This window comes from Lontra canadensis, unplaced genomic scaffold (assembly GCF_010015895.1).
Source record: "Lontra canadensis isolate GAN:19392208 unplaced genomic scaffold, GSC_riverotter_1.0 scaffold9, whole genome shotgun sequence".
NCBI lineage: Eukaryota > Metazoa > Chordata > Mammalia > Carnivora > Mustelidae > Lontra > Lontra canadensis.
This window is the reverse complement of record NW_022631003.1, coordinates 28099913-28121078: the sequence shown is the minus strand read 5'-3', so window position 1 is coordinate 28121078 and position 21166 is coordinate 28099913. Positions and strand designations below refer to the sequence as shown.

Genomic DNA, 21166 nt, shown 5'->3' with positions numbered 1-21166 from the left:
AACTTTACCTCCCCTATCTCAACTTCTAGAAAAAATAAGCAAAATGAAAACAAGTCTCAGAGCTATGTTTTAACAGTTCCATAGTCTACTGCTAGAAGTATGCCCAGAATTCTCCTATTGGGGGGCTGACATAGACTATGCAGGGCTGAAAATTAAAATCCATGCCGAAGAACTTAGACCCCAAATCCCAGGTACCTATTCCATGATGTTTTCCACTAAAATATTTTTGTAATTTCAAAATCTTTTCCATTGGTTTTCTAAGAGTAACCACAATAATGTCTGCATAAAATAATTTCTCCAGGTCAAAAAACTGAAAATCAACAAGAATCACGTAAAGCCCAGCAAAAAGAAATGAAGAGTGTTTCATTTCCAGGAAGACAAGCCCTTTGCAAGAACTCATGAAGTACCTTCAGTCTATCTGGGGTTAAGATGTTTAGATGGGTCATCCAACTGATTAACTCTCCCTCGGCAAGACTCGTCCCCACCTTTTTACATCTTGGGCTCTACAATACAGCGTAAGTACTCCTGAATAACCACCACTGAAAGACACATATTAATGCACAGGATTTTGCAGATCTAAGATATCACGAGTGATTAAAAAGCAACATTTTTTAAAAAATCATACAATAATAATTCGTTATTATCCCTAAAGGTTGGCCTCTAGTAATTTCTAAAACAGTCTTCAGGTGCCACAAGATTCATTAATAAGGCTGACTACTGGCATGCTCACACATGCACTCCAATCTGGAAATCTGGAGAGCTGACCTGCTACTGTCTTCCGGTGCTCAGCCAGGGTGTACACCTCCTGCAGCGCCCTCCTCTGGTCCTCACTGAGTGGTGCCATGAGCAGCTGGTACCAAGCAGCATCCCGATTCTGCACAGCTGTTGCATTGTAGAAGAAGAAAAAGATTAGAGTCTAGTGACAATGATCATTTCAGAGAAAAGTGACATGATAATAAAAGTACAATGAGACGACTACAGATAGTAAGAGAAAGAGTTCAACACCATAACAAACCCAAGGTGGTAAAACTTACTCCACCAAAGGATTATTCCTGAGTACTCTACCCACTCTGTATCCAACCATGTGGGACTATCAGAGGATGGTTAAGACTTGCCAATCTCTGCTTTGCCCATTTCTCTCCTGCCTTCGCCCTCTCTACCTCCTGAGGTTTTACTAATTATGATCCCTGAATTCCAGATCTTGACATACACCTCTACTCAGGTGCTGTCATTTTCCTCCAGATTCTCACAGTACCTGCAGCTTCAACGTCGGTCCCACACCAAGAACTCGAATTGGTGCTTTAGGCAAAACCATCCCCTAAGTCTCCCACGTTTTTCCATGTGGACAACACACCACAAACTCAACACAACTGAATCCAAATTTAACATCTAAACCAATCTGGGGCAGATCCCAAAACAACTTCTAACCAAAGGAAATGAAGATCGACTTCAGAGAAAATATCTGAAGATTTAGCAAGTAAAGACCTACTTAGCAGAGCTTGTGTAAAAAATTGATATTCATCCACACTGTTGTCAAGGTCAAGTGGTGTGCTGAATCCTTCAAGGGCAGTTTCTTCTAATACTTCTTCATCCCAGTCATCATCATCCTCCTCCTCTTCTTCACCTCTTCCATTATTTGATTGCATTGCTTGAGCAGTTTCGTTTGTCTCCTCTTCATCACTTGAAATCTCCTCTGTGAATCCATTAATTATTGAAGAAATGAAAACACAAAAGGACAAAACATTCTGGAAATGGAAAAACTACCATCTATTTATATATGAAATTCTAAAAATAAATCTTTATCGTAATTTGCTAAATTGAAAATGACTTTATCCTCCTTCCTAAAAACAAGTGTCCCTAAATCTAAAGTCTTCTGGACATTACTACTGTTTTGCTAGGGCTGCCTCATACTCTTTACTACAAAAATGCTATTAATCAGAGTCCCAAATTTTTTTGTACAAAAAAAAAAAAGACAATTGTACAGTCAGTGCACATGTTAAAAATAACAATGACCTCCCATTGAGAATCTGGTCTCTTAACAGTTACCTAAGTTGATTGTGAACTGCTTAGAAGTACTCAAATGAGGAGACTGTTTCTGCTAATAGAAACAGAAAAATATAGAAATAGAGAAAAATTAGCTACATGTAGGTTGAAAAGTTGAAATCTGAATTGTGTATCATCATGGATTCTGCTTTATTTTCAATGTCAATCTGTTTTAAGCAGTTAGCCCAGTACCGTAAATAACCAAAAGATAGGTTGATTTTGTTCTGCATTTACTAAGAGGGAAAAACCTAGAGTAAACCCAAACTAGACAACATTATTCCAAAAATAGTTCTATAAAACATACCACACTGAATTAAACTGTGAAGTAGTTTTGGGGGTAAGACAGGAAACCCTGGTTTTGATCATATATACATACATTTTTGATCATATATGTGTGTGTGTGTGTGTGTGTGTGTATATATATATATATATATATATGACAAAGGTATAATTACAAAGATAACAAGAAACACCTTTCCTAGTTAATCATTCTACACTTCAGTGGAAATACAACAGGAAAATCTGGGAAAGTACTACAGAATTTTTTCTCAAGCCATATTAGTTATAAACCAACAATTTACAAAATAAAGACTTGGAGAATATTGTAACATTCTGAAAAAAGGAATTCCATAACTGTTGGCCTATACTTAGCAAAAACACAAAACACTTCTACTAAAGAAGCATTACTGTAAAAGTTGTACATGATATTCAGAAAAAGAAATTAGAGGTACCTGGGAGGTTCAGTTGGTTAAGTGTCTGACTCTTGATTTTAGTTCAGGTCATGATCTCAGGGTCAAGAGATTGAGCCCCACATAAGGCTCCACGCTGTGCATGCAGCCTGCTTAGGATTTTCTCTCTGCCTCTGCCCCTCCCCACACAGGACGCATGTGTGCATACTCTCTCTCTCTTAAATTTTATTTTGAGAGGAAGAAATTCAATCAGAAGAAGTGTACTGTGTTAGGGGTTAGGGAAGGGTACCATTTCTTGTACATGAACAAACCAGAATGATGCCAATTAAATGAAAAATGTTTTAAATCTACACTTGCTGAAATCATAGAATTTAGCATCAAAAAGAAAGATGTAGGTTTTCCATGAAAGTTCTGATTTTTCTCATTTAAAGAAATGTCTGTTTTTAAAGTTTTTTTTTAAAGTTGTTTATTTTTTTTTTTTTTTTATTTGACAGATCACAAGTAGGCAGAGAGGCAGGCAGAGAGAGAGAGGAGGAGGAGGCAGGCTCCCTGCTGAGCAGAGAACCCGATGTGGGACTCGATTCCAGGACCCTGACATCATGACCTAAGCCGAAGGCAGAGGCCTTAACCAATGAGCCACCCAGGCGCCCCAAGAAATGTCTGTTTTTAACTAGAAGAGGAAAAACTCCACTTGGAGTTGGATAATGTTACTTCCTGGGCCCAAGTAAATAGTTTTTTGAAGTATCATTAAATAAAGATCTAATATGCTTGACCCTAACAATCTTATTCTGAATCTCTATTAAGCGAATAACCTTCACTTGTGTATTTTACCCTAAATTTATTAATACATAAACTATAAGTCTCTCCTAAATAGTTTCTGATTAAGAACCTTAAAAAAGGGGCGCCTGGGTGGCTCAGTGGGTTAAGCCTCTGCCTTCGGCTCAGGTCGTGATCCCAGGGTCCTTGGATGGAGCCCCGCATGGGGCTCACTGCTCAGCAGGGAGCCTACTTCCCCCTCTCTCTCTGCCTGCCACTCTGCCTACTTGTGATCTCTCTCTCTGTCAAATAAATAAAATCTTAAAAAAAAAAAAAAAACTTAAAAAAAATGTACCAGGCACTCTACTAATCTGCTATACTGACACTTCCGCTTTTAACTAAGTGGTTCATTTAATAATTCATGCTGCTGACTTCATTGACATTGTTAGCACAAATAAGAAAAAGAAATAACTGGTTGCTAACTTATCATCAAAACCATCTGATTCTGTTACAAATGTATTTGTATTTCCCAAGGTGTAACATTAAGTTCAATAATTATTTAAATGTCAAAAAATGAACTTATCTAAAGTTACATGTCAGGATATGTAAATCCACCCCAAAATATTTTTTAAATGTGCAACAAGCCAAAGAATGTAACTCTGTTTAATGACTCCAAATAGACTAAAATTTAAAAATGCATGCTCAAATCAGTATCAATTCTAGCACTCATTGCAATTAGAAGACTTTACCGTTTTCTTCCATATCAGCCTTCTCTGCTTTCGAGCGATCTTCGCGGTTTACCAGTTGTCTGGTAGCACAGACCTGCTTTAGGCCAAGGAAAAGGAAAAGAATTGAGGGCACAATCTGTCCCACTACAGCATCTACTGCAGGAGGTCGATTTTGCAGTTCCAAAAGGATACTCAGTCCTATTATACACATCTTCCGGTCATGATGCCTACAAATTACAAAGAAAAAAAATGTGTTCATGAGAAATGAGGACAGTTGAAAAACTACAAGAAAAAATGGCCAATGTAGTATCTTAGGATTCATTCAATAGAATTATACAGAGGTATCCCCCATTTTGTACCGTATGAAATCCTACATAAATCATGTTTTGTAAACCAATTATCATCAAAGAGCTAGAGAAGTCTGCAATTAATATGGTCAACCTTGCTATAATATCAATTTATGATTGATATGAATACTACATCTGGGCCTTGGCATACAAGTTCTATTAAAGCAAGAATACCTACATTTGACAGCAGGAAATTCCTAACCAACAGGGAAAAAGGAAAAATTTAGACTCTGTCTTCTGTATTAGACTAGATACAAGGTATATAGTGCAAAGTACTGTACACTAACCCCGGGTGCCAAAAGCTATTCAGAAACTCAGCATATAAGGGAAACTTGACAGCTCTAACTAAATCCATTAAATGTTCTCTGCTTTGGGGCACCTGAGTGGCTCAATGGGTTAAAGCCTCGCCTTTGGCTCAGGTCATGATCCCAGGGTCCTGGAATCGAGCCCTGCATCGGGCTCTCTGCTCGGCAGGGAGCTTGCTTCCACCTCTCTCTCTCTGCCTGCCTCTCTGCCTACTTGTGATCTCTGTCAAATAAATAAATAAAATCTTTAAAAAAAAAAAAAGTTCTCTGCTTTAACATATAATAAGGAAAATTTGATTTTGAAGGAAAAAAGTTTGACCAGTATACATTATATACATTTTTGTTTCTTCTAAAATATTGTATAGAAATATTCTTCTAAAATATTGTTTAAAAATATTAAGAATGTAAAGACTGCTATATTTGGTATAACACTGCCAGTAAGCCATTGTCAGAACTGAAATTCTAGCATAACACAGTCACGAATAGGAGTTCAGTCATTTGAGGAGGGCATGTACATACTATAAGACATCTTGTTTTTTCTAAGTTCGGACACTAGGAAAGTACTTCACATAAAGACACACTCTCCCACAGGAGCAGCACTTGGGCTACAATGAACAATCCTCCTTTCTGACCTCATGTTTGAGAATAAGCTCCCCTGAGATCTGCAGGGCTCAATGTCTTGTCACCAAACTGGCATTTCCCCTAGAAACCTAACCCCGTTTAGAATGTTTTTGCCTATCGACACTTAATAGTCAGGGAACCAGATGTACACTTAATTCTTGTTGCCTCAAGATACAATGATAGCACATAAGTCAAAAACCAGTAGGGACAAGCTATACCTAATTTTCAGAGACTGGATTCTTTCCACTAGATTATACTACTGAAACACATTCTTAATTCTCTAAAAATTAAATATTAGGTTAATACACTAAATATTAATCCTTAAAAATGAAAATTATCTTTCTATATGCTATTATATACTTTTAAAAGTCAACTTTCCAGAAACAGAAACGTAGAATAAAATCCAAAAGACACATACCCAAGAAAACAATCTGTATCATTCATCCACTGATTTATAAACTGTACAGTTATAGGTCCAGGGTTGTGAGGCAATTGAATTTGTTCTAGAGTATGTAGCAGCAAATCAGGGTTGTAGTACAAGGCGGCAATTGCAACCTGAAGACACATGGTGCGGAGCTCACTAGTTTTGACTCCTCGGGTTAATCTCTCCAAAACGAGTTGAACAAAGAGTGGAATGCACTAGAGGAAAAAATGAAAAAGTCAACCATACACCTAGAAACTAGGTAGAGGGTGTCATCAATAAATAAGATACTCTTGGGGCGCCTGGGTGGCTCAGTCAGTGAGTTAAAGCCTCTGCCTTTGGCTCAGGTCATGATCCCAGAGTCCTGGGATCGAGCCCTACATCGGGCTCTCTGCTCCGTGGGGAGCCTGCTTCCCAACCCCGCCTGCCTCTCTGACTACTTGTGATCTCTGTCTGTCAAATAAATGAATAAAATCTTGAAAAATAAATAAATAAATAAATAAGATACTCTTAATGATACCTTTGCTTAAATTGTTTTTAGAGTTATTCAAAGAAATTATATTCTCATAAAACCCAGATATTAAATGGCCAAAAAGAGGTCTGAGGGCAGCAGTGTGAGGAAGTCTCCTTCCTTCCTGAGTGCAGATTACAGTTAGCTGAAGACTGTCCCTCAAGAGTCCCCAATCAAATGATGCCAATAATCTAAATGTAGACTCCACCATTTCCACATTTAAGGTAAAATGACCGGGTTAGAATTTTTCTTTGTTAAATCAAATTGAATGGGACTAAAAATAATCAAGATGTGATTGGAATTTCTCCTGAGAAAGAAAATTCCTAAGTCAGAGGATGTAATGAAGAGCATGGTGACCGCAGTTAATAATGCGGTATTGCATATCTGGCAGTTGCTAAGTAGATATTAAAAGTTATCACAATATTTATATATAGTTATAGTTATACATATTACTATGTATGGTGCTGTATGTTAACTAGACTTACTGTGATCATTTCACAACATAAATATCAAATCATTGTTATACACCTGAATCTAACACGCTACTCATCAACATCTCAATAAAAATAAAATTCCTGTTAGTATAAGACTAAAGCAAAAATGGTGGACTTCACACATGAAAATGAAGGCATCTGACTCCAATTCTACCATGTTGATAAACTACCTTCATTAGAAGGATTTCCTAATAGTTATTTTCACTGAAAGGGATGGGCTGAAATGATTTGTGTAAAGCAAAATTCTGAGGTCTTAATACAAGCTCATTTTAAAAATGTTAAAAATCAAGGCTTCAGGGGAGAATTGAAGGACTAGGAAGAGCACAGAGGAGTCTGAGGGCAGTGAAGACCAACGTAGGTTACTGAAATGGTAGACACATGTCATTACACATCTGTCCAAACTCATAAAATGCACGACACCACGAAGGAGCCCTAGAGTAACCTGCGGGCTCTGGGTGAAATATGCATTCTCAGTGCAGGCCCCTCAGCTGTGACCACTGTACCACCCAGTGCGCGTGTTGATAATAGAGGCCACTGCGCATGTGGAGCAGGGGGATATGGGAAATCTCTGTATGCTCAAGTCTGTGAACCCATAACTGCTCTAAAAAATAGTCTATCAAAATAGAAAGTTTCGTCTGAGGGCTGCTGGAAGGAAGGTGGGTGAGGGGAGGGGGTCAGTGGGTGATGGATATTAAGGAGGGCATGCGATGTAATGAGCACAGGGTATTACATGCAACTGATGAAACACTAAATTCTATCTCTGAAACTAGTAATATACTATATGGGAACTAACTTGAATTTAAACATTTTTGAAAGAAAAACTAAAGTTTTGTGTAGAATTTTGAGTTAAATTTGATATGTTTTTGAAGTCAAAACTATAAATATATTAAGATCAGCAGAATACTAGCCTTCTTTAGGAGGATATATAAAATTAAAACACACAACTACACATGGTAGTTTTTCGGTTTTGTTTTTCAAGATTTTATTTGTCAGAGGAGAGAGGGCATACGCAGGGGAAGCGGCAGGCAGAGGGAGAAGCAGCCTCCCCACTGAGCCAGGAGCCTGACACGGGACTCGATTCCAGGATCCTGGGATCATGACCTGAGCCGAAGGCAGACGCCAAAGACTGAGCCACCCAGGCACCCCAGGACTTTTTTAAACTACATATTAATAACTGTACTAACTATAGCAATATAGACACTTAACTGACTGAGCCACCCAGGCGCCTCTACACATGGTACTTTTAAGATTAAGATTTTATAAAGAGGGGCACCTGGGTGGTTCAGTGGGTTAAAGCCTCTGCCTTTGGCTCGGGTCATGATCTCAAGGTCCTGGGATGGAGCCCCACATTGGGCTCTCTGCTCAGCGGGGGGACCCCCCCCCCGTCTCTGCCTACCTCTCTGCCTACTTGTGATCTCTCTGTCAAATAAATAAATACAATCTTTTAAAAAAAACATTTTATAAAGAGATGACTAATTTGATGTTTGATTAACCATACTGATGAGGTGCTTGGGTGGCTTAATCAGTTAAGTGTCTGCCTTCAGCTCAGGTCACGATCCCGGCTCCTGTCTGCTTCTCCCTCTCTCTCTGCCCCTCCCTCTGCTTGTGCCCGCTCTCTCTGTCAAATAAAATCTTAAAAAAAAAAAAATCCTACTGAATTCTTCTCTAATTCTGATGCAGAGCATTCAGGTAGCACAACACATACAGGATACAGGCTAAATTAAAAAATATTACTATGGAAGAAAGGGGAACCCTCTTGCACTATTAGTGGGAATGCAAATTGGTGCAGCCACTCTGGAAAACAGTGTGGAGGGTCCTCAAAAAAGTTAAAAATAGAACTATCCTATGACCCAGTAATCGCACTACTGGGTATTTACCCCAAAAGTACAAAAATACACTAACTCAAAGAAATACATGCACCCCTATGTTTATAGCTGCATTATATACACTAGCCAAATTATAGAAAAAGTCCAAGTTCCGTCAATAGATGAATGGATAAAGAAGTTATGGTATATGCAATAGAATATTATTCAGCTATTAAAAAAGAATGAAATCTTGCCATTTGCAATGTGTATGGAGGTATATTATGCTAAGTGAAAAAAAAGAATGACATACCATATGATTTCACTCCTATGTGGAATTTAAGAAACAAAATAAGCAGAGGAGAAAAAGAGAGGCAAACTTTCTCAGTTTGCCAAGTGATGGGGCTGAAGGAGGGCACCTGCTGTGATGAGTACAGGGTGATGTGTGGAAATGCTGAGTCACAAGACTGTACACCTGAAACTAATATTACACTGTATGTTAACCACACTGGAATTAAAATTAAAACTTAATAAAAAAATTTTTTAAATTATTACTACAAGTTCATTATTGTGAATCAACAAAGCCACAAGAAAATGTAAACTAAGCTTGAAAAGCTCTTCTTGAGATGTTTTAATAATAAAGTTTCATTTTAACAAATATTTTCTATTATATACAAAGCCATTAAGAATACAAAAAAACTGGGGACGCCTGGGTGGCTCAGGTCATTATCCCAGGGTCCTGGGATCAAGCCCCACATCGGCATCCCTGCTCATTGGGGAGCCTGCTTCTCTCTCTCCCTCTGCTGCTCTCCCTTGCTTATGCTTTCACTCTCTCTCTCAAATAAATAAATTAAAAAAAAAAAAAAAGAATACAGGGGCACCTGGGTGGCTCAGTTGGTTAAGCAACTGCCTTCAGCTCAGGTCATGATCCCGGAGTCCTGGGATCGCATACTGCATCGGGCTCCCAGCTCCATGAGGAGTCTGCTTCTCCCTCTGACCTTGACCTTCTCCCCTTTCATGCTCTCTCTCACTGTCCCTCTCTTAAATAAATAAATAAAATCTTAAAAAAATAAAAATAATACAAAGAAACTTTGAGGTTTTAAAACGAATAAAACTAAAATTATCCTTTTATATTAAAACAATCAATTCTGGAGACTACTTATGCAGAATACTTCTCTATACTACTATGGAGTGATCTACAGGATGGATATATGATTATGTGAAGAAGGCAAGATGGGAAAAAAATATATGTATAGTATGCCACTCTTTAAGAAGGTGAGGAAAGAAAAAAGTGAGGAAAGAATGAATACACCTATTTGCTTACTTTTTAAAATGAAAGGATGAGGGGCGCCTGGGTGGCTCAGTGGGTTAAAGCCTCTGCCTTCAGCTCAGGTCATGATCTCAGGGTCCTGGGATGGAGCCCCGTATTGGGCTCTCTGCTGGGCAGGAAGCCTGCTTCCCCTCCCCCTCTGCCTTCCTCTCTGTCTACTTGTGATCTCTGTCAAATAAATAAAATAAACTTTTTAAAAAATCTTAAAAAAAAATGAAAGGATGAACTAAAAACTAAAGGGAGTGGAGGAGAAGGGGAAAAAAAATAAGGGCAGAAGGGACAGGATGGAAGCTAGACCTCCCTGAATACACCCTGTTTTGTAAATTAGACTTTAGAATTACATATATGTTATATATTTAGAAAAAATTTTAAAGTATTTCTAAAAGTTAAAATAAATGAATCAAACAGGGATTATTTTAAAGGACTTCAAAATTTATGATTTGACTATATTCTGGCTGTATATATCCCTAGCATATGGATATACCCTGAAGATAAAAAGAGCTATTAAAAATCTTAAACAGTTGGGGCGCCTGGGTGGCTCAGTGGGTTAGGGCCTCTGCCTTCAGCTCAGGTCACGATCCCAGGGTCCTGGGATCAAGCCCCGCATCGGGCTCTCTGCTCAGCAGGGAGTCTGCTTCCTCCTCTCTCTCTGCCTGCTTCTCTACCTACTTGTGATCTCTGTCTGCCAAATAAATAAATAAAATCTTTAAAAAAAAAAATCTTAAACAGTTAATAGTAATCACATGTTGGTGATAATATTGGTATAATTATTCTGACACTCTATATACATGTTAGTGGGATACAGCAAGTGAGTAATTATAAGGAGAACCAAGATTTTGGTACAGCCGATATAGATTCCGGTAATTAGGCTAACTAAAAATAATGTAGTACTGAATATGAATTGGAAATATCTGTGTGTATTAATGATGGGCAAATCTTAAAATGATACAATATGCATTTCTTGGCTCTCCTGTGGAAATAATGACCAACTCAATAGCAATGAATATCCTTTGTGCTTGCAGTCTTAAAATACCATTTCCCAGCATAGGGCAGGAAATGTACAAGATGAACCTCGAACATCTTCTCATATCAGACAGCAAGGAAACTACCAAACACTACCAGGGTCAGGTCAAAAGCACTCATATGATAAATTCAAGAAGTTCTCACTGGCCAAAGCTGAAATATACTGAAACACATTAAACAAATTTGAATCTGTAAGTTCATAATAATATTTAAAAAAAAAAAAAAAAAGCAAAACACCTCATCGGTCATCTTTGGAGAATGTTAGGAAACAAACTTTTTATCTTGAATCATAGTAAATAAGTAGACATTCTCAAACTGTTCCTCAGAGTAACCTGGTAATAGATAAAAAACCATTCTCTTCATAGAAATATTTCAGCTAATACATGAAAAAGTTATGATAGAATAATCACCACCAACACAACTAACATCCTGAGAGACAACCAGATATTCTGTGCCTCCTGGTAGAAATACAAACCACTATCTCTGAAGTATTCTTGCCAAAAGAATCACAAATGAATCTAACCAAATCCCTAGACCTAACTCCCAAGTGACAGGAAGTACAGAGGACTGTAATTCCAGGCATTATACTCCTTTAGCTCTACTGAGTGCACCACAGCTGTAACCTCCCTAACATTAAAGGTTCCCCAGGAACCCTAAATTTCTGACAAAAATTCTTGAATACCAATTTTCCAATCCTTCTGCAACCTAGTTTTAGGGGTAGAAACCCACTATATTACACTAGAAATTTTTACTTATTACCTTCAAATGGGTCCATCCAACTAAAAGCTATCCTTTTTCTTCAGCTTCAGGTATAGAATTTAGTGATTCAATACTTACATACAACACCCAGTGCTCTTGACAAGTGCATTCCTCAATCCCTATCACCTATTTAATCTATCCCCCCACCTACTGCCCTCTTATAACCATTAGTTTGTTCTCTATAGTTAAGAGTCCATTTCTTGGTTTGCCTCTCTCTTTTTCCCCCTGTTTTTTGTTTCTTAAATTCTACATATGTGTGAAATCATATGGTATTTGTCTTTCTAACTTATTTTGCTTAGCCTCATACTCTCTAGCTCCATCCATGTCATTGTAAATGGTAAGACTTTGTTCTTTTTTATGGCTGAGTAATATTCCACTGTATATAGACCATATCTTCTTTATCCATTCACCAGTTGATGGACATTTGGGCCTTTTCCATTTGACTACTGTTGATAATGCTGCTATAAACATTGGAATGAATGTATCCCTTCAAACTAGTATTTTTGTATTCTTTGTGTAAATACCTACTAGTGCAATTGCTGGATTGTAGGGTAGTTCTGTCTTTAATAAAAGCAATTCTTTTATCCAACTCTTTATTACGTATTAGACTCCTCCAAACTGAAATGTCAACTTTTTCTACTTTCTACCTTTCCTCTTTTACTGAGAATATAAGGCTACTGAATTTAAGCTTCCATACCCCTTCTTTCTACCTCAAGACATCTGTATATCAGCATTATCCAAACAGCACTTTTACAACAGTTAATAGATGTTCCTTGGATTTGGAAAACAAAAACATCCCAGAGTTAAATTAATTTGAAACACAAATTAATTTGAAACACACAAAATTCAAATTAATTTGAAACAATGTGCCCATTTAGACACATTTTCAGATAAAGGCACTAGAAGTCAAGCAATAATGAAATCTGTTGAATTTTGTTTTATCCAGTATTCCTAAGGCTTATCTGACCACTGAATACTTTCTGTCATGAACACCTACTAACACCATTAGATGATCACAATTTGATTAATATCACTCTATTCCTATCTATTGGTATCCATATTTTCTGTATTTGTGGGAAAAGTCATCTTTATAACTTTCCAGGGTAAACCTGTGCCCTTGGGCTTTCCCCTGCCCTCCTCATCTAACAACTTATTTTTTCAGGTCTTTTCTGTGCAATGTTTGCAATGGTCCCCACTGTAAATCTTGTTCTAGTCTTCTATTCCAATGCTTTTAGCCTAGAGCAGAACCAGTACCCTCAGACTTTAATTCGCTAACAGCCTCCTCGCTCATCTTCATAGCCCAGTGTATGCAGAAGACCTGTTTAGATTAAGGATACTTCTAGGAGATTAATCATTCTAAGTGCCTATCTTTGATCATATCATTTCTCTGCTTAGTGGATTCTCTGTTCAATTGCTTGTGGCATAGGTTGGTAAACTTTTAGTCAATATTTAGTAATACTTTCAACTTCAGCGTGCCTGGGTGGCTCAGTCAAGCAACCAACTCTTGATTTTGGTCCAGGTCATGATCTCAGGGTAATGAGATGGAGCTCCATGTCGGGCTACATGCTGGGTGTGGAACCTGCTTGGCATTCTCTCTCTCTCTCCCTCTCCCTCTGCTCCTCCTCCTGCTCATGGCTTCTCTTACTCTCAAAAATAAATAAATACATACAGAAATACATTAAAAATTTTTTAAATTCTTAGTAACACTTTCAACTTTGTAGGCTACATACGGTCTCTGTTGCATACTTTTTTTTTTTTAAACATCCCTTCAAAAATGTAAAAACCATGCTTTATGCCTAGACCATATATATGGGTCACAGGTTGGATTTGGCCCACAGGTCATAGTTTGCCTACTTCTGGCTTACAGGAGAGATTCTAAACTCTTTGGCTGGATTTATTCTCCACCTTTCTGGCTTTTGACCTTCTGCTCAAAACTTTCCAAAAGCCAGTCAACAGAACTAAACCCTTTGCTACTCTCACTCAAGTCCTGTGCTTTACTACCTCCTTATTTTGTTTTCACCTAAAACACTACTCACTGAAGCCTTCTTTGGGGTTCTAACAGCAATCCCGGCTTCTGTCAAATCAGAGCCTTTGAACATACATGTAAAACTTTATCAATACAAAAAAGGAGCCTGAAGGGTCACTCTAAAAATAATGGAGAATTTGGAGGTAAACAAAAATTGCTTTTCTTTTTTTGGTGGCTCTCCTAATTAAAATAAGAAGATAAATCCTAAGCTAGCAGTTCACGTGGAAAAAGCAAGAAAAGAGATGGTCATGAAGAACCCTCCTGGGGTCAGAAACTCAAACATGAACTTTTGAAAACTTCAAAATGGTCATTATAAAATATGTTTACAGAATAAAGGAAGCCATATATTTTTTTTAAAGGACAGTTTTCTTTTTTCTTTTTTCTTTTTTTTTAAGATTTTATTTACCTATTTGGCAGAGAGAGGGAACACAAGCGTTTGTTCCCTTGGGAGAAGGAGAAGGAGGCTTCCCGCTGAGCAGGGAATCCAATGCAGGACCCAATCCCAGGATCCTGGGATCATGACCTGAGCCGAAGGTAGACGCCAAAGACTGAGCCACCCACGCGCCCCTAAAGGAAGCCATTTTTAAAGTCATAGGAAGCCATGATGACCATATCTCATCAAATATAAAACATCTATTAGGACATACAAATTATAAAAAAGAATCAGATGGAAATTCTAGAGTTAAAAAGTACTATAGGGGTGCCTGGCTGGCTTAGCCAGTAGGTCATGCAACTCTTGATCCTGGAGTCTTGAATTCAAGCCCCATGTTGGACACAGAACCTAGCTTAAAAAAAAAAAAAAAGTACTATAAACAAAATGAAAAATTCACTACAGGGACCCCACAATAGATCTGAACTGGCAGAAGAGAGAATCAGCAAACCTAAAGATAGACTGAAAAAAGAGTATGCAATCCAAAGACCAGAGAAAAGAAAGAATAAAGAAAAATGATCAGAGTCTCAAAGAAATATGTAACATCATTAAATACACCAACATATGTTTAACAGGAACATCAGAAGGAGAGAAAAAAGAGAAAGAAGAAAAAAAATATTTGAAGAAATGGCTAGAAACTTGCCAAATGTGACAAAAAACAATCTACACACCCAAGAAAGTCAACAACTTCCAAGTAAGATAAACACAAAGACATTCCATAGTAAAAATGGTAAAAGACAAAGAGAAAATGTTGATGGCAGCATAAGAAAAAACATACACCACTGCCAAGTACAAGGGAATGTTAATGGGATTAACAACTGTTAAACAAGAGACCAGAAGGATGGTATGTTCAAATTGCTGAAAGAAAAACCTGTCAACCAAGAATTCAGTAGAAACTGTCTTTCAAAACTGAAAATAAAATAAAAATATTCTCAGAAAACAAAAACAGAGATTTCATTGCTAGCAGACCTACCTTATAAGAAATACTAAAGGAAATTCAAGCTGCAAGTAAGTGACCCAGAAGGGAATTTAAAAACAAATACACACACACACAGTAATTATGTAATTTTCAAAAACAGAAAAACACTATTCCTTTGACTTTCTTCCCTTAGTGTTTTAAAAAACAATGGCAATTAAAAAAAAAAGAAAAAGCAACTGCATAAAATAACATCTTAAAATTATATCATTGAAACTATAAAATATAGAAATATAGTATTTTCAACATTAACAATAAAAAGGAGATAGGTGCAAGATTGTACTGGAGCAAGCAAACGACACCAGATGGCAACTCCAATCCAAAGGAACAAATGGAAAGAATTGAGAAATGGTAAATAAGAAGGTTAATATGACAAACTCTATATATACTTGCTCGCTTTTCTTAGCTTAACACATAAAATTACAAAAAAATAGTAATTATAAACTGTGTATTACTAGCTTTATAACATATATAAAGTGTAACATATAGAACAGTAACAGTAAAAGGAAGAAGAGGAGATACAGCTATATAGGAGTAATGCATCTATATCTCAATAAAATGAAGTTAATCTAAATCTGAAATAGATTCTGATTAGATATATTACAGTAAGCCCTAGAATAACCACTAAGCAAATTTTTTAAATAGTGGGGACAAAAATTAAAAAGCAATTAAAATGTGACATTAGAAAATATTTACTTATTTCAAAGTATTTACTTATTTCAAAAGAAAGCAGTAAAAAAAAATAGGGGGACAAAAAAATAAATAAAATAGCAGACTAAATCCATGCATCATAACATGGTAAATAAATATCAACAGATAAACAATCAAAAGGAGAGAATGTCTCATTGGATTTAAAAAAAAAAAAAAAAGCAAGAAAACAAGATTCATCCAAATGCTATCTATAGGAAACACACTTTAGATTCAAAAATACAAACACCTTGGGGCACCTGGGTGGCTCAGTCAGTTGGGTGTCTGAGTCTTGATTCTGCTCGGGTGGTGATCTCATGTACATGGGATTGAGCCCTGGCAACACTTCCCAGTGTGATCTACAGACTCAACACAATGCCAGCTGACTTCCTTGCTGGATCTGACAAGCTGATCCTAAATTTCATATGGAAACTCAAGGGACCCAGAATAGCCAAAACAATCTTACAAAAGAACAAAACTAGAAGACTCAAACTTCCTAATTTCAAAACTTACTACCAAGTTATAATAAAGACGGTATAGTCCTGGATTAAGGATTAAAAAATTAATCAGATGAGAGTCCAAAAATAAATCCTCACATTTATAGTCAATTCATTTGATAAGGGTGCCAAGACAATTCAATAGGGAAAGAATAGCTTTTTCAACAAATGGTACTGAGACAACTTTCTATCCACGTGCAGAATAATGAATTTAAACCCCTTCCTCATGCCACACAGAAAAATTAACTCGAAATGAATTAAGGACTTAAATATTACAGCAAATACTATAAGCTCAGGATACTATAATGCTCCGAAGATGAAAGAAGGAAATTTTCGTGGACTCAGATTTAGCAATGGGTTCTTAAATGTAACAGAAACCACAAACAGCAAAAGAAAAAAGATAAACTGGGCATCAAGATTAAAAACTGCTTCAAAAGACACTATTAAGAAAATGGTAAGACAATTCACAAATTGGGAGAAAACTTTTACTAAGCCACCCAGGTGCCCCATGGGAGAAAATTTTTGCAAATTGTGTATCTGATAATGGACCTGAATTCAGAATCTATAAATAACTTCTATAACTCAATAGTAAACAACCCAATTAAAATGAACAAAGAATCTGAATAGACATTTCTCCAAAAAAAGATAAACAAATGGCCATATGAAAGATGCTCAGCATCATTAGCTATCAAGCAAATGCTAATCAAAACAACAAGATACTACTTCACATCTGTAAGGACAGATATAACAAAAAGACAAAGTAAGAGCTGATGAGGATACAGACAAACTGGAACTCCCATTCACTGCTAGTAGGACTGGGAAATGGTGCAGCTGCTCTGGAGAAACAGTGTGGCAGGTCCTCAAATGGTTAAGCATAGAATTACCACTCGTAGATACATACCAAGAGAAATGAAAACATGTCCACAGAAAGATCTACATACAAATGTTCATAACATTTTTCATAAAAGTCAAAAGAGGAAATAATCAGGGGAACCTGGCTGTTTTAGTTGGTAGAGCTCTCCTAATTACAGAGCTGTGAGTTCAAGCCCCACACTGGGCATGGAACTTATTTTTAAAAAATAATAATTTAAAAAAGTGGAAATAATCCAAATGTCTATCAACTGATGAATAGCTAAAATAAATGTGACATATCCACCCAATGGAATATTTAGCAATAAAAAGAAATGAAGTACTAGTATACATACCCACACATGGATGAACCCTTAAAACATTATGTTAAGTGAGAAAAGTCATTCGCAAAGGACCACATGATCCTGGTTATATGAAATGTCTAGAATAGGGGCATCTGGGTGGCTCAGTCCTTAAGCATCTGTCTTTGGGTCAGGTCATGATCCTAGGGTCCTGGATCCAGCAGGTAGCCTGTTTCTTTCTCTCTCGCTCCCCCTGCTTGTGTTCCCTCTCTAGCTGTGTCTCTGTCAAATAAATAAATAAAATCTTAAAAAAAAAAAAAAAAAAGAAATGTCTAGAATAGGCAAATCTCTAAATAAGAAAGTAGAATAATGGTTGCCTAGGCTGGGGGGTGAGCGTTAAGGGGAAATGAGAAGTAATTACTTCTGGGTATGGAGTTCTTTGGGGAGTAGTGAGGGAATGCTCTAAAACCGTCATAATAGTTGCATGATTCTGTGACTATACTAAAATCCACGTAAGTATGTACACTGTAAAGGAGTGAAATATATGGTATGTGAATTACAGCTCAATAAAGCTATTTAAAAAAGTACACGGAGCAAAAGTTACAGAATGAAAGAAAAAAGATAACTCCACAATTTCACTTTAACACTTCAACACTTTTCTCAGTAACTATCACATCATGATTATATCAAACGTCAAATTAATCTTTGTTGAAAATGTATAGTGCTTTTTTTTTATTAATCAGTAAAAGAAACTTTTTCTTTTTTGTACAGTATCTTCAATTCTGGTTTAAAGAAGATATCCGAGAACATCTCAAGAGAATCCATAAAAGCAAAGGGAGAATGAAGATCTCTGGAAAACCTGTTGAGTAGAATTTACATATTTATCTTCTTCATGATTTGCTTGACAGCCTCTTAAATTATTACATTTCCTGTTTATTTCTTTCTCAACTAGAATGCAAGGTGCAATTTTCAAACTGCATGAGTATTTTTGTCATTTAAATAGGATTTGTACCAGCAAGCACAAACTACAAGCTATCTTTTTAATTTTCCACCATAATATAAACAAAATTCATTCAAGCATGTAAATTTTCAATATAAACATCCAGTACAACCTTTCCATACATGTATTACCTGATCAATTCCCTTTCCTTTGCACTGAAGAATGATGACTTCAAGAAGTTTGGCTGCATGACATTCTGCATCTTCTCCTGCATCTCCACATAGAACCTACAGTAATTACAATTCAGCTCAGCAGTGAACACCATTGTATAGAATTTAACTTGAGTCTACAGGAAGCAAATATCCCATAAAAATTCAGGAATCATAGCTTGGGGGCATCTGGGTGGTTCAGTCAGTTAAGTGTCTGCCTTCAGCTCGGGTCATGATCCCAGGGTCCTAGGATCAAGCCCAGCATTGCAATCATCACAATTACAATAAAGTAAGCTATATGAGTTAAATGTCCAGATAAGAAAAGATTCCCTTTAAAGGCAACAAAACAATAAAATGAAATCAAAAGAAATTCTTAAAAACCTTTCATTTAAACAATGAAACAAACCCTGTAGTTTTGTTTATTTTGAGTTCATTTTTGTCATAATTTACTATCACACACCTTTTAATTTCTCCATATGGATTTTTATAACTACAAACATTTCCCATGGATGTTATAGTCATTTAGGACTGTAAGTATTACAGTACATAAGTTTAATAGTTTACCAGACCATTCCTCTATTGTTAATTCTATATTTCTATTATTATAAATAATTTTACAATGCACATGTTCATACATAAAATTTGGAATATAATTGCCTTACAATAAGGTTCTCAGAAAAGAGATTTATAGAGTAGAGCCATGCTCATATTGGAAATAAGAAAATATGGAAAAATTAATAAGAGTCCAAACATTAAGCTACAAGAAAAAGAACAGACTTAACCTAAAGAGGAGACAGAAATTAAAAATACAGACAAAAAGAGGTAACAGAGAGAAACAAAAGACAGACTCATTAAATAAAGACAACTAAATGGACTTTTGTCAGAATTATTCTTAAAGAGTAGAAAGCAAAATTATAAAAATATTAGAATTGAAAAAGACATAAATACAGGTAAAGGAGAGATTAAAATAAGCAAATACTATGGAGAACATTATAACCCTTACATATTTGAAAGCTCAGATGAATTGGATAACTTCCTAGACAAATACAACTTAAGAAAAGTGAATTAAAAAGAAATTCTTGATAAAGAAGACAGATTGAACATTCCCATTTAATTTTATTACTTCCCAAAAGACCATTAAAATGATAATAAAGAGGTTTTAGAGGCATAAATCTACAAAGACAGAGAAAAGGAAAAAAGAAGACAGCTATAAAATTTTGGAAACAAAAACAGATGGATCAGTGAACTGAATCACAAGCAGGTAGCTGGCAAAGCCAAAAATCAACCCTATTTACATAAAATTTAAAATTCTACCTCTTAGGATAATATATCTACATCTAGATTCTAAATGTGAATGATCTATGGAACCAGAATGTCTTCGTTCAAATTCCCACTCTGACACCTATCTGTGCTTTTAAAAAAGCTAATTAACCTCTGTGTCTTACTGTCCCCATCTGTAAAAGGAGGATAATAATATACTTACATGGTAGGGTTGCAGAATACAGAAAGGAAAAAAAAAAAAAATCACTCCCTTTGCCCCAAATTGCATTTACTTGGGTTTTTTCTTGGTTGGTTGGTTGATTTTAGTCCCTACCTCCAGAAAGAGAAAAAAAAATATATTTTGGTAATTTTAAAAATGGACTCTAGAGCCAGATTACCTGGCTTCAAATATGGCTCCAATGTAGACTAGTTCTGTGACTTAGGACAATTTGCCTCAGGCATGATGCAAAAAATTATGCCTCAATCTCCCCTTTGACCAAAATGTGATACTTTCCTCATAATGTTGTAAAGATAAAGTAAGTTAGTATGTATAAAGTACTTGGGAAATACCTCATATATAGTAAGAATTCAGTAAGTATTAGCTATTAATAAAAACCAAGATTATGACATATATTTTTACCACTTGATAAGTCTAAGGCCATAACCATGAACATTGCTTTTACCCCAGCTGCTATAATACAGAGCAGCTGTACTAATGGGTATAGGACAGTTACATTTTCTGCTTGCTGCTTTCTCTTCCCTTTTCCCTCACTAGCAATGGTCTCCACTTAGGAGAGGATACTAAAGATTGCCAAGTGATTATGATTTAATAAGCTAGGTTATTTATTACAGACCTAAATGGGTCTTCAAAAATCATGATTCTAGGGCGCCTGGGTGGCTCAATGGGTTAAGCCTCTGCCTTTGGCTCAGGTCATGATCTCAGGGTCCTGGGATCGAGCCCCATTTCGGGCTCGCTGCTCAGCGGGGAGCCTGCTTCCCCCATCTCTCTGCCTGCCTCTCTGCCTACTTGTGATCTCTGTCAAATAAATAAATAAAATCTTTTTAAAAAAATCATGATTCTACTCCTTCAGTTTATACGTGATGAAACTTAGTGACCTCCCCAAATCTCCAGGCTCTTTACAACCGAACTGAGACCTGAAT

The 21166-nt window shown here is 36.5% G+C and overlaps 1 protein-coding gene across 3 annotated transcripts in view; it reads right to left on the bottom strand.

The window, feature by feature from the left end:
• Positions 1 to 667: 667 nt before the first annotated feature.
• The window catches only part of IPO8 (importin 8), a 75232-nt gene continuing 54733 nt past the window's right edge, over positions 668 to 21166 (bottom strand). For all 3 annotated transcript variants that reach the window (XM_032855158.1, XM_032855159.1, XM_032855160.1), the window contains 5 exons: positions 18728 to 18823; positions 5908 to 6128; positions 4238 to 4443; positions 1490 to 1693; positions 668 to 882 (listed from right to left, as the gene is read on the bottom strand). In XM_032855158.1, coding sequence (XP_032711049.1) covers positions 683 to 882; positions 1490 to 1693; positions 4238 to 4443; positions 5908 to 6128; positions 18728 to 18823 — 927 coding nt within the window. In that variant the 3' untranslated portion in view covers positions 668 to 682. The remainder of the gene's footprint in view (positions 883 to 1489; positions 1694 to 4237; positions 4444 to 5907; positions 6129 to 18727; positions 18824 to 21166) is intronic.